This window comes from Gymnoscopelus microlampas, assembly GCF_963454915.1.
Source record: "Gymnoscopelus microlampas genome assembly, chromosome: 3".
NCBI classification, from domain to species: Eukaryota; Metazoa; Chordata; class Actinopteri; order Myctophiformes; family Myctophidae; genus Gymnoscopelus; species Gymnoscopelus microlampas.
The window spans coordinates 45353953-45381253 of record NC_139940.1 but is presented as its reverse complement, the minus strand read 5'-3'; the positions used below and the strand labels follow the sequence as shown (position 1 = coordinate 45381253).

General features: G+C 44.7%; 1 protein-coding gene across 1 annotated transcript in view; it reads right to left on the bottom strand.

Moving 5' to 3' along the window:
• Window positions 1-27301, bottom strand: part of LOC311042760 (glutamate receptor ionotropic, kainate 2) — a gene marked incomplete at both ends in the record, with an annotated part of 238476 nt that overhangs the window by 85599 nt on the left and 125576 nt on the right. The window contains 3 exons of the mRNA XM_084053745.1: window positions 3866-3979; window positions 8084-8191; window positions 14384-14527. Coding sequence (XP_083909871.1) covers window positions 3866-3979; window positions 8084-8191; window positions 14384-14527 — 366 coding nt within the window. The remainder of the gene's footprint in view (window positions 1-3865; window positions 3980-8083; window positions 8192-14383; window positions 14528-27301) is intronic.

The window sequence follows — 27301 nt, the reverse complement described above, 5'->3', positions numbered from 1 at the left end:
CTGCAGCTAGCAGCACACTACTGGGCTAACTGTAACAGACAGGCTGAGAAAGGACACAGCCTGAAGCCATACACGCTGCGGCTAAATGTTTCTGCTTTTTGCATGTGTCGTGACTCGTGAGATCCTGCAGCACGCGGTCTGACGGCGCTCCAACGGTATAGCCTCGAGCGGTGTTGCCAGACTTCGCGATAGAAATGAGCAACCGAAAAGGTCCAAGAAAGCGACTATATAGGTCACATGAAACCCATGTCATTGGATATTTGACAATAGCCGATTTACAAGCCGTAAATCGCTGGCACAACAATATTTTTTAGATAGGGGGAGGGGTCCTTGGACAAATACACATTAATTTGGGGGGCTTTCTTGACATTCAGAAACAAGCTCAAATAAGCTACTAGACAAAACAATCCCAAAAGACTGCAACCCACAACTACTAATATTTACAAGCAACTTCACATAAAAACTAACCCAAAGCCGCTTATAATAAGCAGACATGGCAACACCCTTGGGCAGTGGTTCTCAACGTGGGGTTCAGGGGAAATCCCGGAGGGGTCCTTGAGGGGACTCCAGGGGGTCCCCAGCTAAAATGACTTATAGTTAACTCAGAGTAACATTAACACAGTGGATTGGCATTCCAGAGATTAGAGAAGGGGGAAAAACAACTGTATCAAAGTATTAAATAAAGAAAAGGTTGAGAATCACTGGCCTAGAGGTATACACACTCCACCAGCGCAACAACACTAAGGAAAGCGATCTCCAAAGTAGATAAACTGTTGATAGGCCCGAGATCTCGGCGGTAATTACATCATGTTTTATGGTGTATAATCCCCCGGAAAAAAACATGACGAGTAGCTGGATGAAAGTGTGCATCAATCAAATGTAACAAACCCAATTATTGTCAGCCCACCCTCCTCCTTCCACCCTGCTCACAGCCATCACAGATCTCCCCATGACTCAATCCTGATGCGGCAATTATAGCGGCGCTAGAGTCTTAACCCATTAAGAGCGGGAACACATCTGTGTTCAAAGATTTTTTATTAAATTTCTTTGGCTATTCAAAAAATAGCAGATATACAAGCTCATAGCGCGGTACCGAGTGCCGAGTGAGTTAAGAATGTTCGTTAAAAAAAATTAGGGATGTCCGATTTTATCGGCCTCCCGATATTATCGGCCGATATTAGCATAAAAATTGATATCGGGAAAATATCGGTATCGGTTTTTGATTTTTTTTTTTTTTTTTTTTTTTTTTTTGCTTTATAAATAAGTTACAGGAGTTTTTACTGTATATGGTGTGTGTGATATGAAATTTGAGCTTACCCTAATCACAATAATCCCCGCATATATCGGTATCGGTTGATATCGGTATCGGTAATTAAGAGTTGGACAATATCGGTATATCGGTTATCGGTAAAAAAGCCAATATCGGACAACCCTAAAAAAAATATATATTCAAAGATTTGCACGAATTTTCAAGATAAAAAAAATAAATAGCAGATCCACAAGCTCATAGCGCGGCACTCGGTGCCGCGCTATGAGCTTGTATATCTGCTATTTTTGAATAGCCAAAGAAATCAAAAAATGACACAGATGCGTTCCCGGTCTCAATGGGTTAACTAATAACTGCAATCCAATCATGGCGCAGCACGGCTCGGAGGAAACCCGGGCCTGGAATAAGTAATGACAACCCGCAATTTGCTTGATATCGTTGTTTTTTTTACCGCTTGGCTTCTTCAATAACAGGATCACATAAATTAAAAAAAACATAGGTTTTAATTACCTCACCGGTTTTCAGAAGATTCCCGTTTTGCCCGCGATGCCTCGCGTTATCCGCAAATACACACATCAAGCGATTGCGTGGCGCACACAAAAAAAAACGTGTGTGGGTGAGGTTCAAACATGTTCAAACACATTTTGGATTTTTACATTAATTGTTTTTCTACTCAGAGTTCCCCTTGAATTTGTTTGTTTTTTATCCAACGATTTTTGTAACCCATTTTTTCACACAATGCTAATTGCCTAAGCTGTAATCCTGGGCGCTACTCTCCCTCTGCCAGCCCATGGGGAGAGCCCCGAACTGAGCTCATGCTTCCTTCAACGCATGAGGAGTGAGCAGGCCGCTTCTTATCACCTGACAGGGGGGAGTTTCCCCGATAGGACGTAGCACGTGGAAGGAACACGTTATTCAAAACCAGTTCCTTTCCCCTCCATCAGGCGCCCCGGCTGACCGGGGGGAGGCAGTATAGAGACCACGATTACTGCATGTTTTTTGTGATAGGGACACGGGGAGAACATGCAAACTCCACAGTTTTCTCTCCCACGTTTTAATGTGTGTGTCTATGTGCAGGACGTTGCTGAAAAAAAAAGTCAAGATCCACATGCAGGGTGTGGTTTCAATGTGGATCTTAGTCGTCATGTGGCCAGGCTGTGATGTCTATGTGTGTGAATCTCTCTATCTCTCTATAAAACGTACAGTACGTGAAATATTTCAAAACGTATGCAACATAATTATGTGAACAAAAATGCATGGAGTTACTATATTTATTAAGTTGCAGTATAGTAGGGTGCATAAGACATTTGGCACTGATTGTTCCGGCAGTGAGATTAGCTTCGGACGATCAAACACACACGCACACGTCCACACGTCCACACGCACACGCACACGCACACGCACACGCACACACAATTACCCTCCTACAGATGTCGTAAAGAAAAACACATTTTGTACACTACTCGGATTGACATTAATTCCTGTCACATATTTAAAATATGGAGCACAATGCATGACGTCATATAGGGATTGCCATAGTGACCATCATCGGTCGTACCCTACTTTTCACAATGCATTGTGGGACAAGATGAGTCCACCAATAGGATAATAACAATCATCACCATGCATTCGGACACCACTAGAAAATGGTGTACACACTTCTATCCTATAGCGACTGAGCATCGAGTGATTGTGGTCACAGCTTTAGGCTTTGGTCTTGCACCAGTTGGCCGGAGAGACAGTATCAGAAATAAACGAGGCTGGCAAATTGGTGAGATGTGAGGGAGAGCCCGCAAACCATGAAATCTTATTGGACAATCAATCAGTCAATTTGCACCCATTCGATTCTGTAGCCACCACCAAATTGGAGAAGAGTCCTCCTTAGTGGGGAAGTGGGCTGGCAATTTGGGAGTGCACTAGTGCTTTGGGGCGACTCTACTTGAATCGAGTCACCGAGCAGCAGCAGCATCCCGGGGAAAGTGTTGGGGAAAAAGAGACAGGCAGTCAGACTCCAGGCGGAGGAGGCAGTGCACTGGAGGGGTTTCAAGAGGGAACAGCTGAAAATAATGACACCTTTTGAGGGAGTCAATTAGAGCTGAGAGCTGTCCTAAGCCGTCCATAATTGCTCTCACCATAAGGCTCCTCTGCTAGTTCATTTAACTATAATGCTTAAACTCCCATCGTACGACTTATGTCACACCAAGGAAAATAGCAGATCTACATGCGGTGTAGCTTGCAGATCGGCTATTTTTGGTGTGTGGCGCTTAAAAGGGCGTTTGAGTCCTGTGTGCTAAATAACCAGTGGTGGAAAGTAACTAAGTACATGTACTTAAGTACTGTACTTAAGTACAATTTTGTGAGCGCATTGTGAGCTCGACGCATTGTGAGCTTGTAGATCTGATATTTTCAAAAGATTTGTATACATTTGAAAGCTTTTACTCAAGTACATTTTTTAATTCCAGACTTTTACTTGTAACAGAGTATTTCTATATTGCAGTATTGATACTTTTACTTAAGTAAAACATTTGAGTACTTTTTCCACCACTGTAAATAAATAATCATGTTTTTGTATGGAGAAGAGGAGAGAGAATAGCCTACCAGTATAGTGGAGACGACCAGCGATCGGTTCGATAAGGAATCTGACACGTTGGCTGTCTTCCCCTTCTGGTTGTCGGTCATGTTCAGGCCACTAGGAGGGTCCCAGGTTCCAATCTGAAAAATAACAACAACCCACATTAACCCCGCAAGCTTGTAGATCTGCTATTTTAGAAAAAATCGCGAACATTTGTGCAATATCTTGGGGGGTCCGTGGCCAAATACATATAAATGTTGGGGGTCCTTGACATGAACGAGTTTGAGAACTACTGCATTAAAGTGTTCACGATTGGCGTGAAAACCTGTCAAGTCCAGTGTTGTATTAACCCATTCAGACCGGGAACGCATCTGTGTGTCATTTTTAGATGTCTTTGGGCTATTCAAAAATAGCAGATATTTTTCAAATATATCTGCTATTTTTGAAAAATCGTGAAAATATATTTTTTATATATTTTTTCAAAAAACTGTTAGGATTTAGAAAACATTTGTAGAATCGGCCACAGGTCTTAATGGGTTAAAAGACCGTTCCTGTTGTAATTGCATGTTTATCCCAACTCACAATATCTGACACTTAGGCCTATACTGCAGTCCCATTTCATAGTGCATTCCTTAGTTTTCAAGGAATCCATATAGGATTCCATTTCATTACAGTATGAAAATCTGACAGTGACAGTCCTGTTGTCGTTACATTGCTGTTTTGTTTTTTCGCATCATTAAAATTTTGACTGACTCTTCGCGTTTAGCTGAAAAAAATGCCCCCTGGAGAAAACATTGATTCATGAAGCAAATTGAAATGTAAAATGTCCTCTTGACATCGACAGAGATATCAGCCGGAGAGAGGCAGAGAATTTAAAAAAGCTTCTAAAGTTTTATGGTCGGCAGCGGTGTCAAATATACCGTTAACACGCGATAGTACACTCTCTGCAGTGTGATGCTGCTACGGTCATTTAACCCATTAAGACCGGGAACGCATCTGTGTCATTTTTTTATTTGAGCTAAAAAGCATTATTTTACACTTTGGCTATTCAAAAATAGCAGATCTACAAGCTCATAGCGTGGCACCGAGTGCCGCGCTACGAGCTTGTAGATCTGCTATTTTTGAAAAATCGTGAAAATGTGTTCTAATCTTTGAATATATATTTTAAAAAAATTAAGCGAACATTTGTAACTCAAATCTTTGCTTCTGGGACCCCCTGGAAGAAAATATTTTGAGATGGGGGTCCACGGTCAAATATATCATTTTGGGGTCCTTAACATGAAAAAGTTTGAAAACTACTGATATTATAGCAAAACATCCATTTTTTCTTAGGATTTTTGTTAGAATTTAGAAGACATTTCTAGAAGCAAAGATTTGAGTAAAAACATTTGCTTTAAAAATGTGCTTTTAAAAAATTCCATGTTTTTTCTTTTTTTAAATAGCAGATCTACAAGTTCGTAGCGCGGCACTCGGTGCCGCGCTACGAACTTGTATATTTGCTATTTTTTGAATAGCTCAAAGAAATCTTAAAATGACACAGATGTGTTCCTGGATTGAATGGGTTAAGCATGCAGAAATGTGGTGTGGCAGAGAAGCGGGCGCAAAAAAACACCCTTTGGTGCACTAACGCTGTGAGTAAGGCAATGAAGTAAGACTCAGCTTTCTTCATTCGAACCACACACACACACACACACCGTGGTACAGCACCCCTCAGGACACACTTGACAGCCGTGTGAACTCTCAACACTCTCAGCGGCTGGTTGCTCACGGTGAGCTGAGGCGCCCGCAGGACACAGATGATCTAGGATCTGAACCCCCCCCCCCCGCAACCCCCCACCCTAACCTTCACCCTCACCTTACCCCTATACCCAGGGTTGCCAGATCGGCTTATTATAATTTCCCCCGCAAGATTTTATTTGAAAATAGCCGATCTACAAGCTCACAACGCGTCGCATCGCGACGCGTTGTGAGCTTGTAGATCTGCTGTTTTCAAACAGCTGATGTATATGTTATAAAGTGCTCGTGTGGCCCATAGTCGCTTCTTTTGGGCTGGTTTTCCTAGACCTGGTTGCTTGTTTCTCTCACAGATTCTGGCAACGCTGCCCCTACCCCCCCCTGACTGTGTTGGGGGGGGGGAGCGGCATACAAGGAGGCCTGGAGGAGGATAGACCCGGGACGAGGGGAGGGATGGAAATGAATGGGTGGGTGGGCGAGACTGGAGAGCGGATGAGAGGACGGAACGGAACGTTGCCCCCAGGCTCCTCCTGTCCTTTCTCAACACTCTCTCTCTCTCTCTCTCTCTCTCTCTCTCTCTCTCTCTCTCTCTCTCTCTCTCTCTCTCTCTCTCTCTCTCTCTCTCTCTCTCTCTCTCTCTCTCTCATCTCTCTCTCTCTCTCTCTCTCTCTCTCTCTCTCTCTCTCTCAGTGTTGCCAGTTTGTTGCGAGAGAAACAAGCAACCGGGTCTATGAAAACAAGGCCATAGAAGAAGCATGAGCACTTTAACACTATATATATGTCAGGTATTCGAAAATATAAAAATATTTTTCGAATACCTGACGTATATATAGTGAGCTGGACGATCTGCTATTTTCCTGCGAAACCCTTTCCCACAATAAGGATAATGGGGTTTAAGTGGTTAACTATCAGTCATTTGGCTGGGGAGTCCCCTCAAGAACCCTGCGACATACTAAAGCCTATACCACTTGTGCTATAACTACGCCCCCCTTTTGTGGCCAACGCGGAAGTGCCTCTGCCTACAACAACTGCGGGCTATTTCTTTAGCCCGTATATTTTTGGACCGTGACGGAGGCGCACCGTCTCAAGCGAACTTGAGCCACGTGAGGCACCACCAAGCGAGCTAAAGCGAGCGAGTTGCCGTGCCGAACATTGCGAAGTTCGCCTGGGCCGACTCAGCGCCGTTCGAGTTATGTACCGATAGGCACAGAATAGTAAATCATGTTTTGGTGAGAGCGTTTGCCGCAACTGCCACTCAAAGTGGCTACTGGCCAATCACAGCACGTCCTTGCACAAGCGTATTGGCCAATCACAGCGCGTCCTTGCACAAGTGGTATAGCTTTTGGGATGACGCAAGAACCCCTGTGGAATTTCCTGGACGTCCCTACGTTGAGATCCACTGCTCACAAAATCTGTTCAGACGGGGGTCCCCGGCCAATACTGTTTTGAACAATATTTAGTAAGCGAGCCCAAATAAGCAACTATACACTTGTCTTTAACACCCCCCCCCCTCCTCCCCCCCACAAACTTCTTTACAGGAAAAAACAAGCCCAGAGTCACTTATAATAAGCAGACGTGGCAACACTAGGCCCACCAGCCTTCCACCCCCTCCAACCAGCATCACTACCAGCATCACAAACAGCCTCCTCCAGCACCATGCTTCCTCAGGGCTCCTCCCATATCCTGAGATGAGCTTATAGTAATTGCAAATCAACTCTTTAATTCAGCCTTCATGAGTCTGGAGGGCTTCTGAAGGGGTTTTTATTAATAGAGTAAATTATTCATGGAGGTGCAGACACACACACACACACACACACACACACACACACACACACACACACACGCAGCTCGCATACCGGAGGTCAGGCGCTAGCTGCGGAGACACACGCACGCACGCACGCACGCACGCACGCACGCACGCACGCACGCACGCACGCACGCACGCACACACACACACACACACAGCTCGCATACCGGAGGTCAGGCGCTAGCTGCGGAGACACGCACGCACGCACGCACGCACGCACGCACGCACACACACACACACACCACACACACACACACACACACACACACACACACACACACACACACACACACACACACACACACACAGGGGAGCGTAAGGACAAGTGATGCATGCATGATTGTGTGCGTATGCGTGTGTGTGTGTGTGTGTGTGTGTGTGTGTGTGTGTGTGTGTGTGTGTGTGTGTGTGTGTGTGTGTGTGTGTGTGTGGGTGTGGGTGGGTGTGTGGGTGGGTGTGCACACGCGAGCACGTGCGTGTGGCTGTGTGCGTATGAAAACGTTATTTAGTATCTCCGTGGCGTTAGCTGGGAATCTTTTAAGTTTCCTTCCTCGAGGATGAATTGTGAGCGTTAAGTGACCGCTAAACGCTAGAGAAATCCTATTTCTGGCCACAGATATACAGTATAGTACGCACTCCTATAACTGTAGGTGTTCAAACTGTAAGGGGCACACACACACACACGCACACACAAACACACTACCTTCTCCAGTCCCTCCTCTTTGAGACTGATGACATCCAGGTCAAAGTCCGTTCTTAAACCATTGGTCCTGTTGAAAGTGATCCTTCCTGTCAGGCCATCCCAATGGGCCTGGGGGGGGGGGGGGGGGGGGGGAGAGAGAGAGAGAGAGAGAGAGAGAGAGAGAGAGAGAGAGAGAGAGAGAGAGAGAGAGAGAGAGAGAGAGAGAGAGAGATATCAATATTAGTTATATATATTAGTATTAGTATCAATATTAGTACAGAGGCATGATATTCCTAATGTCTTCTCTAGTACACAAGCTCACAACGCATCGCGACGCGTTGTGAGCTTGTAGATCGGCTATTTTAAAATAATAATAATAATAATAATGTTTATTGTCCCCAAGGGGAAAATTGTCTTCACAAGGTAGCCAAAGTCTATATAGGGCTGAAGTGGGTAATGTACGTTTTGGCATAATAATCCAAATCTACAAAGTAACTAGTAACTAAAGTTTTCAAATAAATGTAGTGGAGGGAAAGTACAATATTTGGATCTGAGATGTAGTGGAGTAGAAGTAAAAGTACTGAAAATTGGAAATACTCCAGTAAAGTACAAATACCTCAAAATTGTACTTAAGTGCAGTACTTAAAGGACAACTTTGTTTTTTTACAACCAAGGTTTATATTTTAGCTTGTAATTAAAGTAAATAAATGATGTGTAATTTTTTTTTCATTTACTGCTTTCTATAGTTTTAGCATTTTTTGCGATATTTTTTACAGTGGGCGGGGGCATTCTGTCCGGTGGCTAAATATGCCTTTTTTTTACACAATAAAAAAGGTCCGGCTGTCTGAGATGGCCAGATGTGAGTTATTGGGGGCTAGAAGAGCTACTGTAAATAATAATAAAGAAAACGCCGGGTTAATGTGTTAAAAAAAATACATATTTAGCCACCGGACAGAATGCCCCCGCCCACTGTGAAAACACTGTAAAAAAGATTGTGAAAATTGCTAAAACTATAGAAAGCAGTAAATTTAATTTTTTTAACACTCATCTTTTATTTACTTTAATTACAATCTAAAACATAAACCTTGGTTGTAAAAAAACAAAGTTGTCCTTTAAGTAAAATATACTTAGTTACTTTCCACCACTGCTGTCTTCTCTATAGTAGCCTACATGGATAACTACATGCATCTGAACGTGTTCATAAGAGCGGAGCAGGTTTATTGCCCAAACTGTACAGACGCAGAGCAGTTTAATGTGTGTGGGGGGGGGGGGGGGGGGGCGACAATCTTGCATGAAAGTGTCCCAAAGCTTTAGCAAAGTGTTTCCCAGGCGTGGCCGATGTGTCTCCAGTACTGGCCCCCATGGGAGGCATGTGGTGGCTTCTATAACGGCCATATAGACGCTGCAGAGAAGTGAGGCCCAGATCTGAAAGTGTCCTCACAGAGGAGAGATAAAACTGTGTTCACTGACTCAGAAAGTTGAGAACAGAAAGATTGGTGTCCTATATCTAAAGCCCTATTCAGTTGGGGCAACCTCGGAGTAAGAAGGGGTGGAATACATAGTAAAATCGGGAGTGTTAAATGAGCTCTCTGAGAATTACAAAAAAACTAATGGACTGGGGTCCATTTGTTACAGTACACTCTCTAGAGTTCAATAAAGACTCCGGATTTGACTGTGTATATACCTCACGTTTCTTCCGAAGGTGAACTGGCACGTGGCAAAACTTTTTACTGAGGAGATGGAACTTTGTGGCTGTTATCATGTGTCCTTGAGGTGTGGAATTCTTTTGATAAGTATAACAGGCGTGGCCTATGTGAAATGGCACAGCAGAGGAATTCACACCAAATGCAATTCCAGAAGAAAAAATTGAACAAGAAATAACACCAACAAAAATGACGTGACAAGAAATGATATGTGGAAGCTGACGAAGCATTTTGTTTCCCCCCAAAAACAACGTAAAAATAATTAGTACGGTAAACTGCGTTCATCAAGGTCAACTCTCTGCCACTTTCAGCTCTTGTTCTCCTTATATTTTGTGTGGAAAAAAATGCTGCAGAGCTAGCGCTGTGGATTAGCGTTATGATGATTAGCATTATCAGGGAACTTCTGCCTTTTCCAGGAAAATTGTGAGTGGAATTTTTATAGTTCTTTTTAGTACGCAGCAAATTGCACAACGTAAACTATCGCAACACATCGAATGTCCTCGGCTGATGCTATCCTGTGCAAATATAATATATCAAGTACAGAAGTCTAGGGGTGGGACTATTGCCTAATGCTGATACAAAACATTGCAATTCTGGCTCTGACAGGGGGGTTACCTTGAGACATAATGTGGTCGTGAGTTCAAGCCCCTGCACTGATGACGTCTTTCAGCATATCTAAGATAACATGTACTTATCCCATTAAGACCTGGAACGCATCTGTGTCACTTCTTGATTTGAGCTAAAAAAAACTCAAATCAAGAGCTTTTTTAAATTATTTTTACACTTTGGCTATTCAAAAATAGCAGATATACAAGCTCGTAGCGCGGCACCGAGTGCCGCGCTACGAGCTTGTAGATCTGCTATTTTTGAAAAATTGAGAAAATGTGTGCAAATCTTTCAATATATATATTTTTAAAGCGAACATTTGTAACTCAAATCTTTGATCAAGATATTTTGAGATGGGGGTCCGCGGTCAAATACATATACATTTTGGGGTCCTTGACATTAAGAGGTTTGAAAACCACTGACATACATGTAGCAACATAAGTTTTTTCAAAAAAACAGTTTTTAGAAGAACTGATTTAGAAGACATTTTGTAGAATCGGAACCTCAGGCCTTAATGGGTTAAAACGGAGAGAGCGAAGATAGTGTCCTGCAAAAAAGGATATATTTGTCATCAAACTGTCTCACACAATAGAAATGAGAAAAAAAAAAGGCAACTGCAGGTAGCTTACTCGTACACTGCACATATAGCCTACTACAAATGTGGGCATAGGAGAATCCACATCTCCTATAGCTGCTATAGCTGAACTTGCAGGGAGCCCATTTGTCTGTGACACATACAGGACATCACAATCCAGCACTAACTGTGTGGAAATACTGGAAACACTTCCAGATGTAATGTGAGCAAACGTCCTTTTCGGAGGGCTGATACAGCGATCTGGCGCGATGGGAGAACTGTACTGTACAGATAGTGGTGTGTACAGTAACGCTGGGCCACTCCTCACTCCACGATTATAGCGCCGGTGCTGCTGCCATGACCAGTGTTGCCATGTCTGCTTATTATAAGCCTCTGCAAACTACCCCGCAAACTACCGATATTTACATACAACTTTATAGAAAAAAACAAGCCCACAATCGCTTGTAAATATTGGTAGTTTGTGGGTTGCATTTTTTTGGGCTATGTTTCTAAAGTGTAGTTGCTTATTTGGGCTTTCTTCTTTGATTATTGTTTAAACCAGTGGTTCTCAAGCAGTTTAATGTCAAGGACCCCCAAATGAATGTGTATTTGTCCACGGACCCCCATCTGAAATTATCATCTGTGCCAGGGACTTCCGTACCAGTTTTGTGTTGTTAAAATGTTTAGAAAAATATTCCACATTGCAGCCTTTTTTTTCCTCAAGATTCTTTTGAAAATAGCAGAGCTGCAAGCTTGTAGATCGGCTATTTTCAAATAGCCGACGTTTGAAGTGCTCATGGTGGCCTAGTCGCTTCTTTTTGGCAAATCTGGCAACACTGGCCATGACTAGCGTTCAGCATAGACAACGATAGTGGCCATCAGACTATAAACCGCATCAGCTTTCATGAGAGCTGGCTTCTGGCCCCAGTGTGACTCTGTGCACTTAAAAAGAACTCCGGGTCACAGTATCCTGTATAACCACATGAGAGAGTGGAGAGTGGAGGAGGGGAGAGAGAGAGAGGGAGAGAGTGGAGAGTGGAGGAGGGGAGAGAGAGAGAGGGAGAGAGAGAGAGAGAGAGAGAGAGAGAGAGAGAGAGAGAGAGAGAGAGAGAGAGAGAGAATATTGTCGCTGTCAGTTTCCAACGAGCAGAAACCTTGTAAAACCTTGTTACATTGGAGGAAAGGGCAAATGCCTCGGGATGCGACGCGTCGGCTATATGTCCGCTACGTTAGCGTGATGCCGTTTATGATGGAGGCGTTAATTCGCATCATTTACAGAGAGAGAGAGAGAGAGAGACAGACAGACAGACAGACAGACAGACAGACAGACAGACAGACAGACAGACAGACAGACAGACAGACAGACAGACAGACAGACAGACAGACAGACAGAGACAGACAGACTGAGAGAAAGACAGACTGAGAGAAAGACAAACAGAGGGAGAGAGTGAGTGGGGAGAGCGCTAAAGGCGTGAGATATGAGCTTATTTGCACTGGCAAGCTATTGTGAATCTTATATAAATATGTCCACATCTTTACAGCTCGTACGTTCCCGCGTCGCCACCAGCACTCTGTCCTCCCACCCCGCCCCCACACAAAGCTGACAGAATGAGATTTAGCAGCGTTCGTGTGATCTCGCACGGCTAACAGGGAGGGCTTTGGCGGGGGTCCTAAATATAGGAGCGGCCGATTCCTGCCCGTTTTAACTGACAGCGCGGTTCAGATTAGCCGTCCCAGTTTCTCCTCAACGAATCTGGCACACTGAGGAATAATTACCGGAAATTAAGATAACTTAAGACCCATTCTCCATGAATGATTAATACTCAAACAGAGAGAGAGACTTGGTTCAAAATGGCTGCTCCCAGGGGAGCGTGTGTGTACTAGAGGAATGATTTCCATATAAATAAGTACGCAGACATATAATAATTCCTCTTCTTCTGTATATTCCCCGTGTCCTTGACTGCCTCTACGACTTCATAGTATTTTATTTACATTCGCCATCCATCTGTTCCCCCGTGTGTGTGTGTGAGTGTGTTCGTCTCTGTGAGTGTGTTCGTCTCTGTGAATGTGTGTGTGTGTGTGTGTGTGTGTGTGTGTGTGTGTGTGTGTGTGTGTGTGTGTGTGTGTGTGTGTGTGTGTAACGTTGGAGAGAAAGTGTGTGCAAGTGAGACAGATGGAGAGAGAGAGAGAGAGAGAGAGAGAGAGAGAGAGAGAGAGAGAGAGAGAGAGAGAGAGAGAGAGACTGACAGACAGAGGCATGGATAGAGATAGAAACAGACAGGCAGAAACAGACACAGAGCCAGGGGGGGGAGAGAGAGAGAGAGAGAGAGAGAGAGAGAGAGAGAGAGAGAGAGAGAGAGGGGGGGTGCTGATAAAGGCAGAAACAAACAAACAGAGCCAGGGAGACAGAGAGAAGGAGAGAGAATGAGAGAGAAAGAGAGATATACAGTATATGCAATGTTGATAGTTTAGATCACTGGTGGTTCTCATACGTGGGGACCCCCAGGGGTCCTTGAGGGAGTTCCAGGGGGGTCCCTAGCTGTATGACTGATCGATAGAAACCAAAATGTAACTGTGACAAACCCCATAGGGTGTTGACTCTGATGAAGACGCTCCTGGCATGATGGAAGTTATAAGTCCTCCTGATACAGCACCTCACAAATACAAAAAGGCATCTATACCAGTCTGCCATGCTCCAGTGACTCATTCCTTCTGTCTGCTCCTGAGACGCACCGGACCTGTCGTTAATAGGCTCTATGCACAGCAGCCATATTGTAGAAATTGGGCCTCTTCCTTAATTCCTTCACAGGTGTTACCAATGATACTAATGAAGGCTCTGTTCCAATTCAATGTAGCACAGTGGTTCTCAAACCTTTTCATTTCAAGGAACCCTCATAACTCTGAGAGTGTGCAAATGGAACCAAATGGACCCGTATTTGTACACTCTCAGAGTTACACACCTTTTAAGGGGCCATTTGGAAACCCCTCAAGGAACCACGAGGGTCCCTGGACCACACTTAGAGACCCACTGGTGTAGCAGAGTGTTTCCAGTGAGCCAACGTGCACAATATCAGCACCCTGACTCTGTTTGACCAGAATGGAACAGAGCCTTAATTAGTAGCATTGGTAACACCTGTGAAGGAAGTAAGAAGAGGCCCAATTTCTCTCCAAAATGTCTGCTGTGCATGGAGCCTATTGTTTGACGCGCGGTGGAACTCCTTTTCTAAACCCTTAAGAGTCCATTTGTTTTTTTAAACACGAGTTAAATTAACACTGGAAGCTTTTACAGATATATATCGATCAGTACGTTGATTAGAGAGACAGAGATGGAGACAGACATAGACAGACAGACAGATAAGGGAGGATCATGAACGAGGTATAATGAATGTTGACGAACGGCCGACCGCGGGGGTCAGGTGACCTCTCGCTGACTCTCACCTCTTTGATGAGGGCCATGAAGCGGTTCCCAAATCGCCAGGGCTTGTGTCTGTTGCACTGCAGCGAGCTGACGGTGATCTGCTGAGACTGCTGCACAGCCACGGCCACCACGTGCACGGCATCGTACATAAGCGCGGCGTCCGTCTGCAAAACCACACCAAACAAACAACAACACATTAATACAGGGGGGTCTTCACAACGGTTTTGAGACCCAAGGACCCCTTAGCTGAGAGAGAGAGAGAGAGAGAGAGAGAGAGAGAGAGAGAGAGAGAGAGAGAGAGAGAGAGAGAGAGAGAGAGAGAGAGAGAGAGAGAGATGAAGCAGGGACCCCCGCAACAAATATCTAAAATTGTGTTATATTTCATAGATAGCTTCATAGACTTGTTTGACAGCGGTATCATCATTGTTGAGTAAATGAATGGTTATGGGTATTTGTTTTCAGATATTTAAAGGTATAGTTCACCCCCAAAGTTACTTTTTTTTCCTATCGATTAGTCACCCCATGGAGACTTTCATTCATTGGTAATTTTTAGTTTTTGTCGCATTCCTAAGCCAATAATTTGATGACCGGCAGCGGTTCCGGTAGGAGACACAAAGACTCTCCTTTGTGTCTCCTACCGGAACCGCGGTCTACTCGTCCACTGGTCAGACATCAAATTATTGGCTTAGGAATGCGACAAAAAAAAAAAATCCATGAATTCAACCCTCCACTAATCGATAGAAAAGAATACATTTTTTGTACTCGATTTGTACTTAGTGGTAACGACGTAACGACTCGTAACACGTTGTAGCAGGGCTATTTTTGGCATGGGACACCTTCACACTCAGGATTTTGTCGTGAACACTAATAATAATAATAACAATAATTATAATAAAGCTTTATTTATATTCAAAACTAAGTTACAAAGTGCTTCACAAAACACATCACACAACAAGAAATAGAGCAATAAAAAAAACTCATGACAGAGCAAATGGAGTATATAGGACACAATAGGTTAAAACATTTGGGGAATAAAGGCAGCTTTATAAAAGTGAGTTCTCACTGGGGATTTGAACAGGGGCGCAGACTCTGTGAGCCTGAAGATGGATGAATGGTCAAAAAACTATAGGAATGTAGCAGAGTAACCCTGCCTGAAGCCCAGGGGACTCATTAGAGGTTAGAAGACTAAATGTGCTTGTCCTATCGTATCCCACATGGCAGAGAGACTGTAGGCAAAAAACGTATCGTGCCATTACAGAAGTAAAATCAATCAAGCCAATCTAAATAAATGGCCTATGTGTCCTATGATATCTCAGACCTCCAATCGTATCTCAGAGTTAGGAACGAGCAATCATTTTGCTTATGTCTGCTGTGTTTATGATTAGAATGGGTATGAGGAAATAACCCATTCAATCCAGGAAAGCATCTGTGTCATTTTAGATTTGGCTATTCAAAAATAGCAGATATACAAGCTCATAGCGCGGCACCGAGTGAAAATGTGTGCAGATCTTTGAATTAAAGCGAACATTTGTAAAATATTTTTGTTCCAGGGACCCCCCAGAAGCAAAGTTATTTGAGCTACAATGTTTTACTTTATAATAAGATTTGCACACATTTTCATACACTGTATATGTTTTTTTAAATAGCAGATCAACAAGCTCATAGCACGGCACTCTGTGCCACGCTACAAGCTTGTACAGTATATCTGCTATTTTTGAATAGCCAAAGAAATCTAAAGTGACACAGATGTATTCCCAGATTGAATGGGTTAATGCATAACAACTAAATTGGGCAGCAAAGTGGCTAAAAAGCAAAGAAAGAAAGAAAAATAATGGGTATGAGATGCTTTTTGATTGCTTAGACTGTGCTTCTTTTTTTTTTTACCGCAACAGCTACAGAAATTGTTGTTATGAACGTTGGTGCTTTTTATTTTTAAATCAATGGCGGTGCTGTTTAGCATTGTTGACTACGGCAAATGCTATCATAAAAGTAAATGGGAAAAAGAGCGAGGGTCTTTAATGTGGGAATTGCATTTGTTGCTGAGCCACGGCACAAATAACCTGGCGACTTGGCTCCCGTTTCTGCTTTCACACCGAAATGCAAGGCCAGGTCGTCATCAAAACATCATACTGTAAAAGTGGGGAACATCATGTTCTGGCCCGAACGATCTCTCAAATGAAAAGGAAATAAAATGCACAGCAGGCATACTGGTGAGGTGCTGGTCACAGAGTACACACACAATGAGAAGAGGTCAAATGTTTGTGGCACACTCCAGCTCTGTATGAATTACTCTTTATTTGATGACATTTCATCCATCTGGCCTTCTTCACAACCCGATCATTTAATAATCTGTTCTATTTCTATTCATGATTTCTATTATCCCTTTTATCCAGCGTCTATCTGACATTGAATGACTCATTTAAGACGGGATCTGTCCTAAATTAGGATATTCCTAAATTAGGACATTTTCCTCAATGCAGTAAGGGAATTACATTCTGTAATGAAAAATCCTGAATGGCAAGTCGTGGGAAAAGTACTCAAATGTTTTACTTAAGTAAAAGTATCAATACTGCAATGTAGAAGTACTCTGTTACAAGTAAAAGGCCGGAATTCTAAATTTCACTTGAGTAAAAGTACAAAAGTATTGGTATAAAAATGTACTTAAAGTACCAAAAGTAAAAGTACTAAGATGTTTGAAAATAGCAGATCTACAAGCTCACAACGCGTCGCGATGCGACGCGTTGTGAGCTTATAGATCGGCTATTATCAAATAGCCTAGGTATGAAATACCGCTAAAGTGGTTAATGTATGTTTTATAATGTAATCATTTATATCTGCAAAGTAATACAAATAATTGTAGTGGAGTAAAAGTACAATATTTGCCTCTGAGATGTAGTAGAGTAGAAGTAAAACATTGTTTTACTATTTATTTTGTTTTACTATATATTTTTTTTTAATTCAATTGTCTAAGCAATCCTGGTTACTACACGACCTCTGCCAGCCTAGGGAGAGCCCAGAGCCGAGCTCATGCCTCCTTCAATGCATGACAGGGGGATGGGGGGGCGGGGTTCCCGGTTGGACATAGAGTGTGGAAGGAACACGTTATTCCACCCAGTGACCAGGCTGACCAGGGGGAGGCAGTCTAGAGACCAGGATTACTGCATGTTTTTGGTGAGGGTACCTACCCTAGTGGACACAGGGAGAACATGCAAACTCACAGAAAGGCCATTTCACCAACCCCACCTAGGGTATGGGCACTGATGACGCGGAGGAGAGAACGCGCCCCCAGCGCCCACAGCGCCCCCCGGCAGGAATCGAACCCAGGACCTTCTAGCTGTGAGGCGACAGCACTACCGACTGTGCCACCGTACCCCCTTGAGGTGATTCATCTTTAAAAGGCACGCTATAGATGTTTTTCTTGCCACACAGCAGACGTGGGTTCAAAGGGCCACTACTCGTGTTTTTTCGGCATAAGATGAATTCCAATGCAAATCAGTGTAATAACTCCAGTGCTTGGCATGCGGTTTGATGGTGAGCTAGCTTCTCTTTTCTAGCTAAAGTGTTGGTTTAGAACCAGTTTATGATGATTGATTCAGACATCAGAGTGACAGCTAGGCAGACAAGGGAGGAGGGAGAGAGAAGAACAGGTCATTTCGCTCCATGTCACGTAAAATGTGGCGACCGAAATTGGTCCCCTAATTTACAGCAGCAAAAGTACTTTTGATGTTTTACTTTAGTAAAAGTAAACCAAAGTCTTTTTGCACACCCAGTAAATAGCTCAGGGACAGGTGCGTTGGTAGAGCATACGTTGATATAAAATAGAAGGATCCGCACATCGTCTTCACTTGTTCAATAGAGAAAACGTATATTTCATTTAATGAAATATCATGGACATTCCTCAGGCCTTTTTAATTGCCTGAGGAAGGACCATGACCAAAAACGTTGCCTTATTAAAAGTTTTCTCTGTTGAGCAAGTGAAGACGGTACTTAAGTAGAAATACTACAATGTAGAAATACTCTGTTACAAGTAAAAGTAGGTCCTGTATTCAAAATTTTACTTGAGAAAAAGTACAAAAGTACTGGCATCAGAGGACACTAACAGAACTTTTTTCAAAATGTGTCAAACACTTTGGAAAATGGGTTTAATTGGTTTAACTCGACTCATAACTAAAGTTTTCAAATAATTGCAGTGGAGTAAAAAGTAAAATTGTATTTCTGAGAAGTAGTGGAATATAAGTACTGTATTTGAGTACGGTAAGCGTACTTAGTTACTCCACCACCGTTGCTCACAGGAAATTAGACAAACGGCAAAACAAGAAAAAAGCTTGACACACGCTGGCAACACTCTCAAAGCTCAGACGTGTGCACTTCCTCTCTGTCTGTCTGTCTCTGTCTCTCTCTCTCTTTGCAATAAAGAATTGACGGTAAACAGTCGGCCCGGGAGAGACGGCTATCACAGGAGCTATCAGGGAAGTGCCAGTCATCCACGCTCCACGAAAGAAACGCTCTAATTCCACACTCCCGGTAAAGAAAAAAAAAAAAATCTAATTAGTGTTTGTCTCGCTTGATTGAAAAGCAATCACAACAGCTCTCCACGTTTGTCGTATGGAAATCATGCCTAAGGGCGCGTCGGAAAAATGCTGTCCTGTGGAATAAATCACTCGCAAAAACCTGTCATTTCCCCCCGTTTGGGCCCTGATTGGGCGTCTGAAGGCTTTCGGCTCGAGATAACAGTCGGACGGTAATGGGGGCGACTTGAAGAAGACACTCCAATGGCAATCTCCTGCACGTGCGTGCACGCGTCCGCACGTATATGCAGTAAACATACACGCCCGCCTCGCGACAATATCCATATGATAGCAACGCCTCAGAGTCGATCGCCATCAATACGCATTGCCTTGAAGACATTGTGGAGCAAGGAGCGTGCACCGGCATGCACGACGTGAAAAGAAGTGTGACATATTAATAATCTGCGTTGGGATAAGGTGTTGATAACCCCCGACAAGTGTGAATTTATTGCGGGGCAGCGCGTCACCTGGAGGTTGAGGAGTGTTTTCAGCGCAGCTGGGTTTGCGCGACTGCAACACGTGGTGTTGAGGGGGGGGGGGCGTTTGGGGGAGGTGATGAGGAGAGAGGAAGGAAGAGCGGGTGGGCTGGTGTGATTGCCAGCTGCACAGTGGCAACGCGATGTCTCTTTCAGCGCGGTGCGCGCTGAGGGGCAAGAGCTGCTCCGGCGGTGATGTTCACGCTTGCATCGGCTTGCCATTCAGTTCTCGCTGCCAGAATAACAACATGCAAAGAGCCCCCGCGGGGACCTCGTAAAAGCAATGTGACACCCTGTCAGTCAATCGCATGCCGCTGATACGGTGTGAAGGGTGCGAGTTGGCCTGGATCGTGTAGTCGCGGCTGCGGGGGTGGTGGGGGGGGGGGGGGGAATTGTTGCGCCTCACTAACAACAATGTGAAGGAATATTTGTCGGCAAGAGGCATGACAGGATGAGGTAGGAGAGGCGAGAGTCCGATCACCCCTAAAAACCCATGTCAGCAAACAAAGAAAATACTCTCAGACTCTCGTACAGGCGCTAGCTAAAGAGAACCGTAAAGTGCTGAAAGAGAGCACTTGCAGGGGCACTGGGCAGTTCATGTAAACACAACCCATGCTGTAGGTTTTCTTAATAACAGTATTTCGGTATCGCGTGTCACTATGTGAAATTGAAATGAAGGATCACACATCAACCCTAAAGTCTAATTCAGAAAACCTTCAGTGTAAAATCCGGTATTTCTTAGGGCAAGTGAGGCGGTCGTACGGTGAAATATATATTCGCCACCATCCATCAACCCCTCCTAACCCCTAATATGGCAACAAACCAAGAATAAAGCATTTTAATCAGAATGTATACACGCAAATGCATTCAGATTGCCTTCATCCAGGAGAGCTGGAGGAGAGTGCTGAGAGAGAGAGAGAGAGAGAGAGAGTGCTGAGAGAGAGAGAGAGAGAGAGAGAGAGAGAGAGAGAGAGAGAGAGAGAGAGAGAGAGGGAGGAGAGCTTATGGGGAGAGGAGAGGCAGCTAGAGTGAGTTTTGGCAGCGCAGGGTGGTGTGTGTGTGTGTGTGTGTGTGTGTGTGTGTGTGTGTGTGTGTGTGTGTGTGTGTGTGTGTGTGTGTGTGTGTGTGTGTGTGTGTGTGTGTTTGTCTGTGTCTCTGTCTCTCTTCCCGGGGAGGAGAGAGGCTCAGAAGCACCCGTCAGGATCCCCTCGCAAATGATTTAGCAACACTGCCACTTCACTCTATAAACATCTCATTAAAATCAATTATGTCACTCCTGAATGAAATTAAAGCTAAACACTTTAAAAGCCGCTTTTCCCTTGTGTCAGCCAATATGAGCATTACCCCTGACGCAGTCTATTTTTCCGCCTCATTGTCCCCCCCCCGCCCCCCATTTCCCACCCCCCCCAAACGCTTCGCCCGCCCCTTCTCGCTGAGGGGAGATTTATTAAATCTCCTAAGCTCAGATTGATTTCATTTTCTTTCTTTTTTTCATGAATTGTTAAAACGTGCAGGTCTGACGCGCCGGCGGAAGAAAGGTCCCCCACCGCCCCGGCTCATCAACATCGCCATGGAAACAAAGCGTGGCGAGAGGCAGCTTTTCTCTTTCCTCGACGGAGATTGGGTTATCGTTTTAAAGGTTCCTAGACAACACACTTTGGACCCTCCTCCTCCCCGAGCCCCGACTCCAAACCCAGAGATAAAAGAATATGGCAACGAGCCGCCAGTGAGGGAGTTAGGGAATATTTGGTGAGGAGAAAAAAAACAGAAAAAAGGACAGCGAAGGAGAGAGAAAAACAATATAATGGAAGAAATTCTAACTTCCTCTCAGGAAGGGAAAGCAAGGCAACTATAGCATGTTTTTTTTCCCCCTCAGTTGTGGACTAATAGTCTATTCTATGTTCCTCTCTGTAAGAGAGGTGTTGTGTAGTACTGTCAGTGTATTGTGTGATCTGTCTATGTATTGTGTATTTGTTTATGTATATTGTGATTTTTGTGTCCTGATGGATGCTTGGCGCAAAATGAATTTGAAAATTTCCGCAAAGATTAATAAAGCATCTATCATCTATCTACCTATCTATCTATCTGTCTATTGTGACGGCCCCTTGGCCTCATTAGTGGGGAATCCTGCACACCTGGGTTGCTTAGGGTTGCTTTGGGCTGCTTTGGGTTGCTTTGGTTGCTTTACTTTATCAAGTTTATGCCAATTACTTTTCCTACTATTTATTATCCTAAATATATTTCCTTCTTTAACTAAGTCATGTGCGGTCTCCATTTTGTCCGCCTTTGAGCCAAGTCGTAACACTATCTATCTATCTCTCTCTAATAACCGGCAGAGTGTGTGTGTGTGTGTGTGTGTTTCCTAAAGCGACCAGTGCTCATGGGTGTGTGTGTGTGTGTGTGTGGGGGGGGGGGGGGGGGGGGCTGTGTTGGTCATGGCGGTCACGGCCCTGTGGTTCTTTTGATTGAAACATAAACACCTTGAGCCTAGAAAGGGAGGCACTGGGGAGCAACGAGGGGGAAAAGCTGTAGCTACCTATCCCCTCCACACGCACACGCGCGCACACACACACACACACACACACACACACACACACACACACACACACACACACACACACACACACACACACACACACACACACACACACACACACACACACACACACACACACACACACACACACACAGTGACTGGTCCTGCATTCTAGAAACTCCACACTCCTGCCAATTAACTTGTGAGTCACCAGGCTTCATGTGTGACACATCCCCATCGCCGATGGCACATGACTTACCGTACAGTATAAACCCTTACTCGTCTACATTTTTTTCACCATGTTTGTGTGTACACTGTACAGTCACATGGTATTATGACAATGCTTTTTTTTTATTATGTCTGTCGGTTTTTACAGCATGGCTCTGCAGCCGTATAGATTAGACAGGCGGCAAGCATCCGGTTCAAAAAATGAGGCCAATAATGAAGGGCGGCTTCCCCTGCAGTTCTCATTAACGGCCCAGGAGATTTCGCTATTTCCCCTCCGACTAAACGAACGCTGCATTCGAGTGAATGAGGTTTTGGCCGTTAACTTACACTTGATTTTATGACCTTAGTAAACATTCTCAGAAATACTTCGCTAGTTTAATGTATTTCTTCAATAAACTATGGTCCCATTATTTTCGTCCATATTATTTACAGTCTGTGAGATTAGAGGAGGGTCTGGTCTGTCTGTCTGTCTGTCTGTCTGTCATCAAAGACAGACAGACAAATGCATCAAATTTCAACGGGTTGAAACCTTGCCCAAATATGGAGTTAGTTATGCCGTAGATATGTCATAGATGACTGACATAGGGTGCGTTCGTAAAATGCGCACAGGGAGCGTACGCGCCTATTGGCAAGTTGTGCTCAGTGCTATATTTCCAAACGCACCCATAGATCATTGACATAACAGGGTGGCCACATGAAGTCCAAGATACACATTGGAGCCACCCCCCCATTCCCACACGGATCCCGAGATCCACACGATTCGATTTCCTTTTTAACGTTCTACATCTTTCGACAGATAACCGCAAGTGAAACAGAATGATCTGACCCTGTTCCTCCATCAGCGATTACACAGACTGCATGTCTTTCTACAGACTAGACTGTAGTGTGGCTCACGGAGCATAAAGGAGACCAGTACTGTACTGTGCGACACCAAATGCCCATGAGGCACGAGCGTGACATTTGACAGGGATCATGAGTCGGTGAATTCGATTGGATTCTGTGAGCTCATGTACAGTAGAGAGAGAGAGAGAGAGAGAGAGAGAGATGGAGAGCAGTGCTGGAAAGTAACTAAGTAAATGTATGTACTTAAGTACCGTACGTGTCACATCGCCACGCGTCGCATCGCCACGTGTTGTGAGCTTGTGGATCAGCTATTACTGTTGCTATTTCCTAGTTGCTATTTATGTTGTACTTTTACTCAAATAACATTTTGAACACATACACATAATGCCCTTTACTTGAAACAGAGTATTTTTATATTGTGGTTTTGCTACTTTTACTTAAGTAAAATATCTGAGTACTTCTTCCACCACTGAGAGAGAGAGAGAGAGAGAGAGAGAGAGAGAGAGAGAGAGGGCAGCAGTCCATGCAGAGATCCTGCCTTTAGCATTTAGAAGCAATTTAATCGGGCCTGACGCTGCTCCTGCCCAAAATGTATTGATTAGCAGCAAACAAAGTGACTGTCTGATCAATGAGAACCAGCTCCACACAAGCACAAGAGCCCCGGGGCCCCCACAGGCACCGATACGACGTGCCCTATGCAGAGTGGCAGAACACAGGCCCCCCGCGGTGCCCGCTGAACTGTAAAAGATACCATTAAACGGATGAGTCAATGAGGAGAGAGAGAGAGGGACATGGCAGGGCCAGGCTGCTGCTATGAGGGATGATGCTACGCTACGCATGCTAGCAGACAGATCAGGAGCTCAGGCAGACAGACACAGAAACACAGACACTGACGCATGAGCACACATACACACACGCTACGTTACACACACACACACGCTACGTCACACACGCGCGTGCACGCGTGTACACACACACATGCGCGGTGTAAAAAGTAGGCTACTCACATTTTTTACTTGAGTAAAAGTATCAATACTTTAATGTAGAACTATACTATTAAAATTAAAGTAAAAGTCCGGTGTTCAACATTTACTTGAGTAAGGAGAAAGTACTCATTATGCAGAATGTCCCATTTCGCAAGTGTTCAAAATGTATAAAATGCGTACAAATCCGTTGAAAATAGCAGATCTACAAGCTCGTAATGCGTCGCGATGCATTGTGAGCTTGCAGATCGGCCATTTTCAAATGGACGAAATGTATATAGGGCTGAAGTGGTTAATGAGTGTTTTGCAATAACAACAAAGTAACTAGGAACTGAAGTTTTCAAATAATTGTAGAGGAGTAAAAGTACAATATTTGCCTCGGAGATGTAGTGGAGTAGAAGTGAAAGTACAGAAAATTGGAAATACTCAAGTAAAGTAAAAAATACCTCAAAATTGTACATAAGTACAGTACTTGAGTAAATGTACTCAGTTACTTTACACCACTGCACACGTATCACACACACGCACGCGCGCACACACACACGCACAGGTGCAACAAAACGCAAGGCTAAATAAACGCAGGCTGCAGAGCTTGTGTGATTATCTCGTCGATGACACACACAGCCCACAGACAAAGTGGACCAATTTTCTTGCAAAAGCATCAACAGTCTGTTCCACATGGTATACCATTAAAAAAGAGCACAACGCATGAAAACCACACAAAACCGTCAATTACCGCTATAGCCAGCATCCTGCTATATAGCTTCCCTTCTAAAACATCGCCCTAATACTTATCCGTATACAAAACAAACACCAGCCAGGGGGGGAAAAAATGTCTGGAGCGTGTGATGCCTCGCTCTCTCTCTAAAAACGCCATCACCGCCGCTGATCATCACCGATATATAAAGTGCAGGAAGTGACAGCGAGCGGGCGGGGCTGTGAGGGGAGGGGGAGGGACCATAAATAAATAAATAAATCAACGTGTCACTTATTCCCTCCATTAGCTTCATTAGGGGAGGGAGAGGACGAGGGTGGATTAAGGACCTGCAGCAGCAGCGGCAGCGTTGGGGACGACGGCAATGTGAGCTGGCAGGGTTCTATCTGTTATTTCAGGGGCCTGCATGGCCCGGTCGTTTTGCGGGTCGTGTGTTCGTTTCGGGGAGGACGGGGGCCGCCGTAATGCAAAGTGATACTTTGGGTTCCCCTGAGGAGAGAGAGAGCGAGGGGGGGAGGGGGGGAGCCTCCCCACACCCCCCCCCCCCCCGCCCGCGTCGCTATAACTCCCGCGCCGCTCTGATTAGAAATGTGCTCTCACCACACAGCCAAGGCTCCAGTCAGTCAGCCCACCCCACCATTACCCCCCCCGCTCATCCCCTCAGCCTTGAGTCTGTCACCCTCCCTCCTCACTTATACGCCTAAACCAGCACGACACCTGCTCTCCCTACCCACCCTCTATCTCTCTATCTCTCTCTCTCTCTCTCCCCCTCTCTGGTCATGTCTAACACCTTTTTGCTATGCATTGCCTACAATGATTGTCTTCTCCAGACCCCCCCCCCCAACAAGCTATACACGCTTTTCCCTTGTCTTCTCCACTGATAGCAAGAGATAGAGGAGGGGGGGGGGGACATCAGACATCATTCCTTCATGTGTTTTGTGGCCCGTGTTCCCGTGCCATGAATTGCAATCCTGTTCCGTGTGTGGAGTGGACGAGTGTCCCGGTATGTCTGAGAGACCGCGGCACACACATTCCTGCCGAAATTGAATATGAAAAAGTGATTTGCGGAGAGTTACCGTGCGTGCGTGCGCGTGCGTGTGTGTGCGTGCGCGTGTGCTTGCGTGTGTGTGAGAGAGAGCATGTGTCTGCGTGTGACGCTGCCCTCGAGGCGGGTTTGTGCTCATAAGACAAAATAAACGTGTCCTCTCTCCTCTCAACGGCTCCCAGGTCCCCAACCAAATAATAACACAAAAGGCCATTAGTGATAGCTAAGTAAACTTTAATAAAGCCCGTTTTTAGTGGACCAAATTAATCATAGACTTGTCCCTGCTGTCTGTCTGTCGGTGTACTTTTCTTAAACAGTGTGTTACGGCTCCATGAGACTGACGATGCTAGAGATACCGATTACAAGGTGAGGACGTATACAAGGTGGTATATTGATTCTCACTACAAAATGTCAAACTCACTATATAGTGGACTATATATACACGTCTCTGTCGGGTGGAAACCTCACAAGTCCAAAACTGTTACTTTTCAGGATTCAAATTCTTTTTTTTTTTGACACAAATCTGTCTTTTTTTGACACAATCTGTCTGATTGTTGCTGTCATTGTGCATCATCATATCAAATACCAAAGACAAAACACTTGATAACTAACAGTGAGGACCAGGGTTGCCAGATCTGCTTATTATAATTTCCCCGCAATATTTTATTTGAAAATAGCCGATCTCACAAGCTCACAACGCGTCGCATCGCGACGCGTTGTGAGCTTGTAGATCTGCTATTTTCAAATAGCTGATGTATTATGTTTAAAGTGCTCATGTGGCCCATAGTCGCTTCTTTTGGGCTGGTTTTCCTAGACCTGGTTGCTTGTGTCTCTCACAGAATCTGGCGAAACTGGTGAGGACTGCATGGAGGCGCGGAGCAGAGCGGACCGCCTCCAGGCCCCTTGTATGTTTCTACAGCCCCGCCTGAAGCCACATACCAGATGGGCTTTATGTTGCTCTCCCCCCCCCCCGCCCCCCACCCTCTCTCTCAAATCTAATGTTTTCTGCAACAACAACAACAACAACAGAAAGCCTTCCCATGACCTGGACCGCTGGCGTGACAGTGTGTCGCGGGTTCGAGTCCCGATCCCGACGGCCTTTGCTGCGTGTCACTCCCCATCTCTCTCCCCATTATGCTGTCAGCCTACTGTCCTATCAATGATAAAGCCATAAAGAGCTCTCTCTCTCTCTCTCTGCATGTAGAAAGCTCTGTTAAATTAAATGTAATTTTGTGTCATAGAGTGAAAGGGGGACGAGGTAAAACAGCAGAGAAGCGCACTTGTGTGTTAGTGTGTGTGTGTGTGTGTGTGTGTGTGTGTGTGTGTGTGTGTGTGTGTGTGTGTGTGTGTGTGTGTGTGTGTGTGTACACACTCACTAGGGGGGGTGGGGGGGCGATAACAGCACCTTTGCCGTTCATGCTGCTGAATTGTGTCACAATGATGAGCCTCAATAGCGGAGGAAATTGACTGTGTAAAACCTATCATTATTCCGGCTGGCTTTTCTTTGTAATGACAATATGTGTCTCTCTCTCCACATCCCATCA